At 32.8% G+C, this 14518-nt stretch overlaps 2 protein-coding genes and 1 pseudogene across 2 annotated transcripts; 2 read left to right on the top strand and 1 right to left on the bottom strand.

The window, feature by feature from the left end:
- Positions 1-362: 362 nt before the first annotated feature.
- LOC127972635 (dol-P-Glc:Glc(2)Man(9)GlcNAc(2)-PP-Dol alpha-1,2-glucosyltransferase-like) lies at positions 363-3759 on the bottom strand. Its single transcript, XM_052576292.1, has 3 exons — positions 3356-3759; positions 3079-3276; positions 363-1843 (listed from the first exon to the last, which is right to left on the bottom strand). The coding sequence occupies exons 1-3, from the start codon at positions 3518-3520 to the stop codon at positions 785-787; spliced, it is 1422 nt and encodes a 473-aa protein (XP_052432252.1). The 5' UTR covers positions 3521-3759; the 3' UTR covers positions 363-784.
- Positions 3760-4505: 746 nt separating this feature from the next.
- LOC127972689 (EKC/KEOPS complex subunit TPRKB) lies at positions 4506-5727 on the top strand. Its single transcript, XM_052576393.1, has 4 exons — positions 4506-4758; positions 5101-5223; positions 5304-5480; positions 5587-5727. Exons 1-4 carry the CDS (start codon positions 4618-4620, stop codon positions 5671-5673), a joined length of 528 nt encoding a protein of 175 aa, XP_052432353.1. The 5' UTR covers positions 4506-4617; the 3' UTR covers positions 5674-5727.
- A 1989-nt stretch (positions 5728-7716) lies between these two features.
- On the top strand, positions 7717-14199 carry LOC127972638 (mitochondrial tRNA-specific 2-thiouridylase 1-like; annotated as a pseudogene).
- Positions 14200-14518: the final 319 nt, after the last annotated feature.

Here is a 14518-nt window from a genome sequence, read left to right as displayed (position 1 = left end):
TGAGTATGAGACACATCTGGATGAAGGGCATCGATAGTGAATTTACAAGTTAAATTTACAGTTGTGTTCAACTCATAGGTTAATAGTGACAACCTTATAAGGAACTTCAGTTTCGATTTATTTGCATGTCAGAAGTTCTTGAAATGCAGTCAAAGTTTGAAATATTAATTTCAGCATTCTTGTTGTCTTTTTTAATCCAGCTGTGCTACTCCTGCAGTTTTCAGGTGAACATGAAGACAAGGACCATGATTTGTTGGCTCATGAGCAGCTTCTCAACATGATCTGAGGGTGAGAATATGCATAAATACTCTCTAGCACTAATTTCCAGGAAAGAAAAAAAAACAGGCTTGAAATTTAGAATGTTCAAGTCAACTGCAGCTTTTACTGAATTACACCGTTCTGGGAAACTAGAAATTCTTATTGAACACATGACATTATGGAGATAATTCATGAATGTATTCAGTCTCGTCCATGTATCAAAACAAATGTGCTATCACAAAGAAATAATGAGAGAAAAGACCAATAAAAATGTAAAAGATCAATAAGAATCTGAAAAACACTGATACAAACAAATTACAATGAGAAATTTACATTCAAATGTTTACCAAAAAAAAAAAAAACAAAGACAATAAGCCACTGGAAAAGGGAAAGCATAAAATGACACAATGAACAACAGTCACAAGTATAATCAGCCTAAATCTATACTCAACTCTTGTGAAAATAATAGCAAATGAGTTAAATCTCCTTTAAGTGTAAGAAATGTGAAAATAACAAATCAGTCAAGTCACCACATGAATCTCTGTGCAGCCATACTGTCAGGCCACTGAAATGTTTTATTGATGAATATATAAACTGTGGCTGCATTAACTGCGGTGTAGAGGCCAAACTCAAGCAGCAGTCTGGGTAAAGACGGAACAGGGATGTGGACGCGATATAACAGATATGGAAGGATAAAATATCGGAACTCCAGGAGTTTCTGCGGGACAGTTGCTGCCACCAAACACAAAGAGAAAAACAGAAACCAGAACAACGATTTGGACCTCAAAGTGTCTAGGAAGTTCCATGCTGCAAACACATATCCAGGGACCAACAGGAAACGGACAAACTCATGTCTCTGGAAAATCCTTTTCCAAACGTAAAATGGAAAGTGTCTATTGTCCGCAAGCAGGTATTTGTGAACAAATGTGAATTTCCAGACCAAAAACAGGAAGAACGTCATCAATAGAGCATAAATTAAGGGCTGCTTTCTTAAAGATTGTAGAAACCTGACTCCCCTTTGGTAACTCAGCGAGGTAGGAAGAGAAAATAGAAGAGTAAATGACAGGAAGTAGAAAATCTGAGGAAAGTTCAGACATGCTTCATGACTACTACGATCTCCAACCACAATTCCATCGTTCAACACAACGAACACTGTGAAAAGAACAGCTGCAGCAATATATGGCCATGTTGACAAGACTACAGCTTTTATATTGTTGGGCGTTTTGAAGAATTCCAACAGGAAACGCATCACTCTCATTGTCCCATTGATGGTTAGAGGGACGTGAAAGGGTGACTTGTCATCGCGCTTCTTTGACTGTTCAGTCCGCCAGCTCTCGTCCATTTTTTGAGCCACCACAGTGCCAGCACAGAACACCACCCAGATGATATTGGTCTGGCGGAAGAGGACAGCACAGACACCAAGAAGCATGGCTGCTTTGTGGCTTCCATACAGTGTCATGAGGTACATGAAGAGGGTGAAGAATGTGGAGCCAGCATCAGTGTAATACAGGAACGTGAAGAAGTACAGCACTGGGAACGTGGACAGAACCAGGGCTGAGAATATTCTACGAGTGGCAGAACGGGACTAGAGAGAGAAAATGAAATATAACAGCATAGTATTACACTTTACAGTTGATTTTGGGCTTAATTTTAAAGCTATGTGATTGCTAAGTTCTGGGTAGTTGCTAGGTGCCTTTTTTGAAACTAGACATTTTAAAGTTTTTTACTATACTTTTTTACTATAAAATTTACAGTTTTCACCTGGTAGGCCATAAAACTAAAAATAGGCTGCAACCCAACAGACTTATGAAAAACATGTCACATCTTAGCAACACTTGTTTTGAATGTGCAAGTACCAGTCAGTTTCTTTGAATAAGGACAAAACGAGTTAATGTGCATTTTTACTATTAATGAAAATACTATTATATTTATGCAAAATTCTGTCCTGTAGGGTAATTTTAAAGAAAAGAATAGCAAATTAATTTATTCATTTATTTATTTTAGGTATCAAATATAATATCTTTATCAGAGTGTATCAAAGGGTATTTATTTATTTTTAGCTTGCCCCCCTCCAAAATAATATATAATAAACTATAATGTTTATATATGTAACTAATTGTTACAAATGATTTGGTTATGGTTTATATATATATATATATATATATATATATATATATATATATATATATATATATATACATATATATATATATATATACATATATATATATATATATATATATATATATATATATATATACATATATATATATATAACATCACACCTTAGCAACCAGCAACAATTGTGAGTTTTGAAAGTGCAAGCACCAGTTAGTTTCTTAAAATAATGGGAAAATAATTGAATTAAATTATTATAATAATAAATGTAATAAAATGTAACTAAATATTAAATTATTATATTTATAGAAATGATGTGCTATGCCCACTAGTGTGATAAAAAAAAGATAAAATAATCATTATAAATGTATCCGTTTTTTTTTTTTTTTTTTTTTTTTTGCTTGCTTGCCACCTAACCAATAATTTATTATGAAGAGGCTTAAAATCAACAAATTTTTATTTATTTTATTTTTTATTATTGTTAGAAATTTAATAAAATCTGCTGTAATTACCATGCTACCAATAATTTATAATAAAAAAAAAACAGATGAGTTTTCCAATAATGTTTATATTTAGTTACGGTTATTATGTTGGTTATACAAGAGAGTTTAATAATTTTTTTGTATTAATATTTGATATATATGTCACATATTTTTACAAATAAATAATAATATAATTAATAAAATAAATAAAATAAGGCACCTTATCTTTCATGTGCAGTCTGCAGATGATCAGATAGATTATGTAGAGATTCCCAATATTAAAGAGTAGATTGATGAATCTCAGCATGGCAGTGGAGCAGACCACACTGCCCTTCAGATCCGCTAGCCACACCACCGGCCTGATCAGACCCACTGATGCCAGATACAACCCAGGAAGAGTGGTGATCATAGGATCCCACTGTGGAAATCGACACATGGTCATTATTGACCAAACACATACACACACTGAGAAATTCAAACATTATTAACAATCATACCTCATTAAACTTCCCCTCACAGTACTTCTGGGCTTGAGGAACATGAAATATCTCATCCATGTAAGGATCTCTCTGTTCCCGTGTGATTTTGGAGAACAGAAGACAGGATATGAGAAAGTTAATGCTGCACAGAGCTGTGAAGACGTAAACCTCAAATTTCTCCATCCTTACTCAATCAACCACAAACAAAAACAAGCGATTTTTAATAATACACTTTTGGAAATGAGTGATATACGAGGTTTGAAGGGATTGAAGGGAGTATGCGAAACATTTATTCCTGGTAATCGATCTTCCTCTAGTGTGTCACAAATGTACAAAATTATGCAAGAATTGCATTTTTAAGTTTAGATTTTTGACAGCTTACTGGTACGTCACATACTTAAGTCCGTGTTGAAACCGGAAGCAAACGGTTCCATGCCGATGTTGTCACGGATTATGAAAATAAGATCTGTTGTAAATAATAATGTAGTCATATTTAAATATGTACATCGCCTATAATAAATGTTCCTTATTAAATTCTTTATTTAAAAAAATATATATATAATGTCTTCTTCTCTCGTAAGAATAAGATGTGCCAAGTGCCTTGCATACAAATCCGCCTCTGCAATCACAATAAATTATTAAATAAATAAATAAAACTGAAGCAGTATGCACATATAATCTACGTTCTACTTTAAAAGTATTTGCATTTATTTACTAAACTCGTCACTGCGTAGTGACATCGAAAAACAAAACAATGAATTAAAAATACACAATAAAGAGTTAAAAATAATGTCTTCTTCTCTCGTAAGAATAAGATGTGCAAGTGCCTTGCATACAAATCTGCCTCTGCAATCACAATAAATTATTAAATAAATAAATAAAACTGAAGCAGTTTGCACATATAACCTACGTTCTACTTTAAAAGTATATGCATTAATTTACTAAACTCGTCACTGCGTAGTGACATCGAAAAACAAAACAATGAATTAAAAATACACAATAAAGAGTTAAAATGCAGGCATTATTATACGTCGATATTTGTCTTATATTTTATTCAATAAAACTTTATTGTATATTATTTAACATAGGTTTTTGCAAAAAAAAAAAAAAAAAAAAAAAAAAAGTAATATAACCTACACAATTACATCGTCTGAAAGTCGGAACATTCCAGTCAGCTACGCCGGTGTCACATTATTATTGTTCCGTATGTTGCAACACTGGCTAACTGCATACTGTTTAGGTAAAGTTTATAATGTACTGAAGATATTAAAATATTAATAATGCATCTTACGCAAGTCTTAGAACTGTTTCCTGAATACATGGTGACTCAACTGCTCTTCAAAGATGTAAAAAATACGACGGAGTTGAGAAAAATGGCAGTGAATGGAGAAATAAAAGGCGCCTTGATCAATCCATCAATGGTAAGAGCACGTAACAAAATTATTAGTGATTCTGTACATAAATTCACTATAGTATCCTTAACTCCCGCCAGAAAGTACTACGGTAATACCTAGATTTGGATGGTGCAATACTGTTTTTTTGGATACACAAAAAGACTGTCACAAGTTCAAAATAAGATACGTTTTTAAATTATTTTTACGACAACGTACAGTAAAAACATTAATTTTGTGAAATTTTGTTGCAATTTAAAATACAGTTACCCGTTTCTATTTGAATATATTTTCATATGTAATTTATTACTGTGTTGGTAAGAATTGTTATATATTTGCCATATATTTACTATTTTCATGTTTTCTGTAAAGGTTGTGGATTCCTTCCAGATCCTGGTGGCAGCAAATAAAGCCGTTCACCTGCATAAAAATGGGAAAATGAAAACCCGGAGCCTTTACTCGGAAATCATTTTTAATCTTTCACCCACAAACAACGTGAGTGATTTTTCAGTACACAGCTGACACTTACTTTATTTGTTTACGGTGTTGTTTTAATAGAGCTTAATGTTTGGCAGATATCGGAAGCATTCAAAAGGTTCGGGATCTCAGACAGTGACAGTGCAGTTCATATTGTGTTGGTACACAATAAAGACGAGACTCTCAACATCAATGACATCATCTTAAAGGTGGATGGACAACAGATAGCCGTTGATCGAGTGTCTGATTTGACTGATGTTGCCAAAATTAAAAAGGTATGTCTCCTCTGGTGAAATTTTGGAATTGGATTTGTTTTAGGTGTTTTTCTTTGTTTGTTTTTTTTTGCACTTGTTTAAAGCACATCCGTGTCTCTCATTGCAGCTCTACAAAGTCGCACCACCGGAGGAAAAGTGTGGAAGTCTTTTGGACGCTGTTGTTTGCAGGATGGCCACTAAAGATGTTGCTTAGCTAATCCACTCATTGCTATATTTATATTTTAAATAAACCACACTGTATATCTACTTTTTAGATCTCCTGTAGTAGAGAATGTGTAATACAATATATTGTATATATTCCACTTCCGCATCTTGTGACACATTGTTAACATTCTTTAATGCAGATGTAAGCCACTTTAAAATGTACAGTGTTTTCATATATACAGTTTCCAACTAGGGCCAAAATTTCCAAGGGGGACATTGTAAGATATATCTCAAAGTTGTCTGAAAACAGACAAAAAAAATATATATATATATATTTATATATATATATATATATATATATATATATATATATATATATATATATATATATATATATATATATATTTAATCATTTTTTATATATATAGATGAGGGTGAATAACTAATAATGGCTTTTCATGCTCTGTGTGAACTGTCCCAGGCGTGTATTTAACCTGGCATGTCCAGCCATAAGATCCGGATCAAAAAAGAAATGTAGGGAATTCAGAATATTGTCCTCTTGAACACTACGAGTATGTATGAGACGAGGAGTTGGCGCTCTTTCAACCTCAACTCCCAAACTCTACAAATGTTGGACACATTTTGTTAAAGATTAAACAACGAAAAAAGTGTAACTGTATCACAAAGTGTATAAATGAGAGTTTCATATAAGTATTCGTATAATAGTGTCTGCTGAAACATCTCCCATCATTCTTGAGCAACCTGTGAAAATTTCCTAGATGTAGGCTATAGTTAAAAAGGAAATAAAATGAAAAATAAAACAGATACATAAGAGTGTAAGAAAATAGGTATTATTAAATATATTCTTGATTATATTTATTTTTATAATTTATACTTTATCATGAATTAATTTACCATTTTAAATAATTTAAACAATCATTAAAAAATATATTTTGTCTTTCATTTATCGAGGTTTTCTGAAACAAACGGCGCCAAATAAATATTAATTTTGTTATATCCCAAACATAAAACTTCTAAATTACAGCCCAATGCTTTAATTGCACTATACTACTGCTTGATAGTATTACCGTAAAACGAAAGTTCAATCCAAAAATATAATGCTGGATTTCATAAAGATTTTCCAAATTAAAGTTTAATTTGTGGTCATCACGGCCAAGCAACGGTTGAAGACTCGTTGATAAAGATGAAATTGGGTGATTGTTTTTTCTCTGTATTTTCGAGCTCGATGACTCGAGAAAAAAGAAAAAGAAAAAAAGGCCTCCATTGATTCCTGTTAATGTGCAACAAATATCACTGTGGTATAAATAATACTTCATCATTTAATATATCATGATTATATATATTTGTGGTACTTAATTTAACAAGTTTAATAATTCAAATCGAATAAATACAAAGTTCAGCAGCTTGCATACATGAAGTTTGTGATGCTATCTGTAGATGCTAAATCTATTAGAGCAGTGGTTTTCAACCTGTTGGCCGTGGACCCCTAAGGGGGTCGCAATGATATTGCAGGTGGGCTGCCAATTATTATTAAAATAAATAATAATATTGTTCTTATATGTAAAAATGTCTAAGTCATAACATAATATATATATATATATATATATATATATATATATATATATATATATATATATATATATATATATATATATAATTAAATAAGAAAAAAAAATCTTAGATATTTTTTGTTGCATATGCTACAGAACAACAGCAGTTGTGCCAAGCGGTGCCAGCCGGGGACCCGGAGTTATTTTCCGTTCATTGCCAGTTCATTCAAAAAAAAAAAGACAGTTAAAAATCTAGCTACTGAGTACTAAGTTATTAACCCAACAATAGCGGGGTCAGTTAATGTTTTAGCAGTCGGCCGCGCAAACATATGTGTTTGGTTGTGTGGGCAACGAGTTGAAAAAGGTTGGGAACCACTGTATTAACTTTTATAAAGAAAGTTCAATGTTTCATTTAAATTAAAAGGAATAATGACATGGTAAACTGATCAATTGGAATTATCTTTTTTTTACCACAAAGACACGTCCATTTATTTATTTAGCAATTCTAAATACCTTTTAAGGATTTCCACCAAGAGCAATTCCCGGAACCATGGTTTCATTAACACCGGTCTTTCGTTTCCGATCGGTCAATATTTTGGAAAGGACTAATTATGGCGACCTCCGATGCAGAGGCGTGAAAAGGCTATTAATTTATCTTTACTTGACTGATTAAATGTATTTGAGCGCATATTAAAAATAGTCATGGGTGTTCTCAGACATGTTGTGTGTGCTATGTCTGGAGGGGTTGACAGTTCTGTCAGCGCACTGTTACTCAAAAGAATGGGTAAGACATCACTGAACTTAAAATTAATTACAATTTTACTAAATTACCTTTTACAAATAACAGTCCCATTCACTGGGCACATAAAGGGCAACAAAATATTTTGTAAGTTACTATAGTTTTATGTTTTCAATCACCCATAAACTTGTATTTCGTGTGGATGTATAAATGAATATAACATGCTACATTTAAATATAAGCTAATATATAAAGTAATGTATTATACTATTAGTATATTATTATTTAGAATTTAAAATAATACAAATGGTTAATTAAATACTGTGCTAATTATATTCTAGATTGTGCGTTAAATAATATTGTAACAATAATAAAATATTTGGAAACTTAAGTCACACTGACATTTTTACATTTATCTGAAAGAAATATGCCACAAAACATGAAAGAAAAAAAAAAGAAAAATAAATAATATTGTTTAAAAATGATAAAACGAGGCATATAAAAAGTTTAATAAGCAGAGTTGCAGACTAAAAGACACTTTCTGGTGTGCATGATTTATTTGCAGATTTTATATGACACGTGTATCTCTGCCGTCAGGCTATCATGTGACGGGTGTGTTCATGAAGAACTGGGACTCTCAGGATGAGAGAGGGCTGTGTTCATCAGAGAGAGACTGTGAAGATGCTTATAAAGTGTGTAAGATGCTGGATATGCCTTTCCACCAGGTCACATATGTTAAAGAATACTGGCATGAAGTATTTAGGTAAACATTTTAGTCATTAATATTTATCAAGTTCATTGAAATCAAAATCGTTTACAGAGCTTGTTCATAATTCTCCTTTCTTTCTCTCTTTATTTGCAGTAATCTTCTTTGGGAATATGAGCAGGGCAGGACACCAAATCCAGACATAATGTGTAACAAACACATCAAGTTTAAGCATCAAGTTTTATCATTATGCAGTTAATACTTTAGGTAAGCTAATGAATTTTTTGCATTCTCCAGGAAAATAGATGCAAAATAGCACTTGACTAATACTTAGTTTTTCAGCAAAGAATAAGTGAAAGAAAGTGCAAATAATATATAGAAGATTTATATATGTGGCGTCTTGCATATTTAGCATCATCACAGTCTTATTTGAAAATAGGTGCTGATGCCATGGCAACGGGACACTATGCCCGGACATCCCAGGAGGGCTATGAGGTTTTTCAACAGAAGCACGTTCCATTTCCCAGAACCCTCTTCAGAGATCGGTTTGAAACTCGAAGGCGTAAGTGTTCATGCATTGTAGAGGACTGGGGAAGAAGTTGTGTTTACAGGAGCAGTATGTATTTTATTTTCAGTATCAATGAAAATCAAGTTGTATTTTATTGCATTCTTAATTTCTGTTTCAAATTGATTTGACAAATATTTAAATTTACAGACAAATACCACCATAATGTATACTTAAAATTTTCAACTTAAATCTTTATGCAAAACATGTCTTATTCTGTTCTTTTGATTTTTGGGTTGTACTATGGACATGGACCTATCTTGACAGTTTCTGTAAGATTTAAAGAGATTTTATATGATGTTCCTTTAAGGTCAGTTGTGACTGTGATTTGTTTCTGAATTGACCTTTACTCTTCTTCTGAATCTTATTAGCTGTGCGGCTCTATCAGGGTGCGGATCACTTGAAGGACCAGACATTCTTCCTCAGTCAGATTTCCCAGGATGCTCTGCGACACACAATATTTCCCCTAGCTGGGCTAACCAAAGAATTTGTGAAGAAAATAGCTGCTGAGGCTGGCTTCCAACATGTTCTAAAGAAAAAAGAGGTACTAAATTAAATAAATCACACTTTTCTACTAGATCTAACATTTCTGGCACGAGAAATTTGACATTTAGTAGTGCTTAGTATTTTAAATGTAATATCCTACACTAAATTGTCTGCCCAATTAATAAATATAATAGAAATGTAATTAATTACGTTTTTTTTTTCTTTTCTCTGAAAGAGCATGGGGATCTGTTTCATTGGAGAGAGAGATTTTGAGAACTTTATCCTTGAGGTATGTTTGATGTCTCCTGTATCATTTAAGGCAATAAAAACACAAGCCTCATATTCTTTCTAGTGAAAACTATAAACTTTTTTATGTTAGATATATTTTTCTATTTTTTTTTTAAAAGTTTAAAAAATCGTTGACTGAATTTATAATATTTATCAAAACATGAACCCTGTTACCAAGGTTTTTTTTGTTTGTTTGTTTAATATAACGTATATTAAATATTATTCCATCAATAACAAACCAACATTTGTGCCTGAATTTTCTATCCCTACCTATATTTGAAATCCTGTTACCTATTCTGACATTTTATTCGTATTTTTAAAATATTTTGAAATTAATTTGCATTTAATATTTTTTGCTAGACACCTTGATATTCAGGTATATAAACTTTTTTCAAGCATATCCCACATTTTGGTAACAGGGTTGCAGAAATGGCAAACATCATACAATCAGCATTTTCTACAAGTTAAAAACCTAGATTGATGAAAGACTTAGTGCTATATTTTGGTCATTGTCATTATTCAGTATATACTGCAGTCCCTTAATTCAGTACTATTTAATCTCGGTGTCAAATTAATTACAGTACATAGAGCCCAAACCAGGAAATTTTGTTTCCATTGAAGATGGGAAGATCATGGGGCAGCATAAAGGTGGATATTAAATCAATAATTGCTCATGTTCTCCTTCATAGTGTCTGTGATACTGTATGACTTCTACACATATTATTTCGCCACAGGCTGGTTCACATTAACACTGGGTCAGAGGGCTAGAATAGGAGGGCAGATAGACCCTTGGTTTGTAGTTGATAAAGATACCACAACCGGTGATGTATTTGTGGTGAGTTACATTATTTATTTTTATTTTTATTATAAAAAAGAAAAAAGCCCACAAATGACATTTCAGGTCGATAGATTTGTAAAATATGGCATCTCTTGCAGGGTCCAACCACTAACCATCCAGCGCTGTTCCGAGACACATTACAGACAGACCGCTTCCACTGGATAGCCGAAGAGCCACCTGTTAAACTTGTCCACACTCAGATGATGGAATGTCTTTTCTGTTTCAATAACCGGATGCCTTTAAGTGAGTTGCTTTCCATTTTAACTGGAAATTGTTAGAAAACAGCCAGCTGTTTTGTCTACAGCAGTGTTATTTTAGAATTATTTATATAATATAATATTTTATAACACATATAAATAAGCTTTCATTTAAATTTTTGTTTAATTATTATTATTTTGTCATTTTTATGAAATTATATAATATTTAGCAGCCAAGCACCGAAGGTGCCTTGGCACCTATTGTATTCGTTAGCGGAATTTTCTTCTTCTTCTGCCTGTTGCAGCCCAATGATCCGCTTGTGGAAAAGTTGTGAAATTTAACACACTGATAGAGAACGGTGAGAAAAGTCACCATAGCAAATTTGGATTCTCTAACTCAAACTCTCTAGCACCACCACTTGTCCAAAGTTGCACTCATGTTTATGCTTATAACTTTTGAACTGTAAGCCAGAAAAATGAAAATATAAAAAAATCACAAGGTTTAGTTTTTTCGTTATTTTTAATTATTTGTTAAACTTGTCCTAGACCGTTGCACCGAATTTACCAGATTATCTTCAGACCATGCTGGCAAAAAGTTATGGAAATCAAGTTGATTCGTCCAACTGGTCTTGAATAACATGCAAAAGAATTCTACAAAAGCATGAAAAAATGCATGTGAGGCTATATCTCTTTAGAATATTGAAACCAAGCTTGGTGTTTGTTGTAACAAGCATGACCTGAGACTACCTGCAGCGTTTTGGCACTGTGACACCTAGTGCTCAGGAGATATGAAAAAACTTCTGAATAGTTGGGCCAAAAATAACTAAACTCTCTTCAGATTCAGTGCATCATGCCAAGTCGAATGAGATCCAGTTTTCCGATATCAGCCATTTTGGACATTGGCCATTTTGAATTTTGTCATAAAATGCTATTATTTACGAACGCATTGACCGAAATCGTTACGAAACTCGGTACACCATGCCCTGATGGTACTTAAAATTTTTTAATGAAATTTATAAAAATGCTAATAACTTTTGTTTACATTAGCCTATTGTAATGGGACTGATGTTGATAGATTCCTCGGATCATGCCGAGAACATAGATACTGTAGGGGAATTTACAGTTAAAACCCAAGGACCAGATATTTGGCAATGAAGACCAGGAGTCAGAGATGAGTTCAGTTAATAATAATAATTTTACTTGAAGAAAATAGTTTGCAGTTTCATCAGCAGAAGTCAGCTTCAATACTCTCGACGGAGTTCGTAGGCCACCCCCCTGTACAACTCAAAATCAACCACACTTATACCCTGACAGAGGATACTCAACAAAATTCTGATTGGTTCCAAAACCTAGATAAACTCTCCAAAGACGTATATCTGATACGCTGGACACTGGCAGTTGATCGTTTGTCTTGGGACTGTCTGAGCTTCTCCCTGTACAGACAGATACTAACACACATACACAGAGAACTTATCTAAAATTCAAGGCTTTCTAGCACTGGCGAGTGTCTTATCATTACGGTTGGATACACACACATAATATGTGGACATTAATCTTGAGGAAAAGAAATACAGGGTAGAACAGCATTCTTTAATATCTCATATCATGTAATAATATAATTAATATCAGTATGAAGGATATGGCAACCCGGCATCCACTCCTTCAATACCAATTTTTGCCATAATTGTCTTGATTTATGTTGAAAACCAACTTTTTCAAACTCCTCCTAGATCGTCATTCAATAAATTTGACTCGGATCATCTTCAGACCATGACCATGATTTTTCAGCCATTTTGAGTAAAATAATCTTAAAATGGTTTTAATTACTCATTCCTGCAGTTGGTCTGAGGCTTGATTCTTTAGTGCTTGGCCCTGTAATTTGTTTATTTCAGTTTAATAGTTCTAGTACTTAAACTTATTTGTTTTCATGTAGTTTTTAACTTATTGATGTAAGCATAATACTTATTTTGTAATATTTTAAGAGAAATCATTTTGAATAGTTTAAATGAGATTTTTTTTTATCAGTTTTACTTAACAATAATTAGACTTCAAGTCTACAAAATAGTTTTTAACGTCCTAATATCAAGGTCTCATTTCTTTCAGCTCCATGCACTGTAACCTTGAATCTAGATGGGTCAGTCTGGGTAATGTTGAAAGAGCCAATAAGAGCACTGACACCTGGACAGGTAATCCAGAAACATCTACACCACTACAGAATGTATCTTGAATGTTGAAGTAAATTCTTGAAGTTCAGACTGTACATTTAGAGCCGCATTCAAGCTTGCTAGGTTAATTGGCAACTGTAAGCAGCCTACTGTTAGAGTAATAAACTGTATAACAGTGTTAACATCATGGTAATTATGACCTTCTGAGACTTCTTGCTTTATACACACAGAAAATAACTGATAGAAGAGGACTGGGCATTTAATTTTATTTTTTATTTAATTCTGACTCCATTGTCTTTGCTCTGCAGTTTGCTGTCCTATACAAGGGAGATGAATGTTTGGGCAGTGGGAAGATCATTCATCTGGGACCCACAATATTCAATTTACAGAAAGGTCAAAACTGCATGACCTGCCCGCCTAAAGACACAAAAACCCAGCAACATCCAGAGCCTGTCAGCTGAGACACATGCTGTACAAACCAGCACAAATACGTTTTATTTTTTATATTAAAGACATTAACAAGAACTTAACAGGAATGACAAGAGCAGACTTTTGCTGTGTAATGACTCTCTTACTATCCACAGAAATTTAGGAAGCGGGAATCCTTAATGTGAGTTTTGTAATTGTAATTTATTTGTATAATATACATATTCATTGTTGTATTTTTCTTTCGGTTTTGGTTAAAGTGCCCTTATTGTGCATCACATTATGATCTATGCAATTTTAAGACAAATATTAAGGTACAGGTTCACATCGTTCTTGACCTTTTTCACTGAGTTATTTTCTCTGCCAAAAGAGGGCGTGAGTACATCACTTACTGTATGTCTGGTGCGTCTGGACAGCTTCCTCAATTTCTATGCTATAGAGATAACACTAAATGAACGTCTTTTAACTATATATAGTTTAAAATTGCTGATGTTAAGATACATTACATATGTTAAGACATTTCATTGTTTTAAATTGGGGTTTAGAGAATAAATGATCGACCTGTGGTACTATTATAAAGATTTTTATAAAGAAATTTATGTTTTTGGGTTTCGCCTTATTTATCTTCTGTATTTTCTAATATGAATGGCATCACAATTCAACAAACTGTATAAGATTAACTTTGCACTTTTTTAAACAAGAAATTCATTCCTTTTTTAATGTCTTTCATTAGGAACATGGGGATTCGGTCCATATTTTTATCTGTTGAGAAGACATAAAAATTTAAGGTAAATTAAAACAACACACGTAATTATAAACACGATAAAAAATAAATAAATAAAACACAGAATAAGATTTAGACCACAAACAAAACAAATAAATATTTAATTTTCAGTGCTATAATTTATATAGAG

This window comes from Carassius gibelio, chromosome A4 (genome assembly GCF_023724105.1).
Source record: "Carassius gibelio isolate Cgi1373 ecotype wild population from Czech Republic chromosome A4, carGib1.2-hapl.c, whole genome shotgun sequence".
Classification (NCBI taxonomy): Eukaryota; Metazoa; Chordata; class Actinopteri; order Cypriniformes; family Cyprinidae; genus Carassius; species Carassius gibelio.
This window is presented reverse-complemented; position numbering and strand designations above follow the sequence as displayed.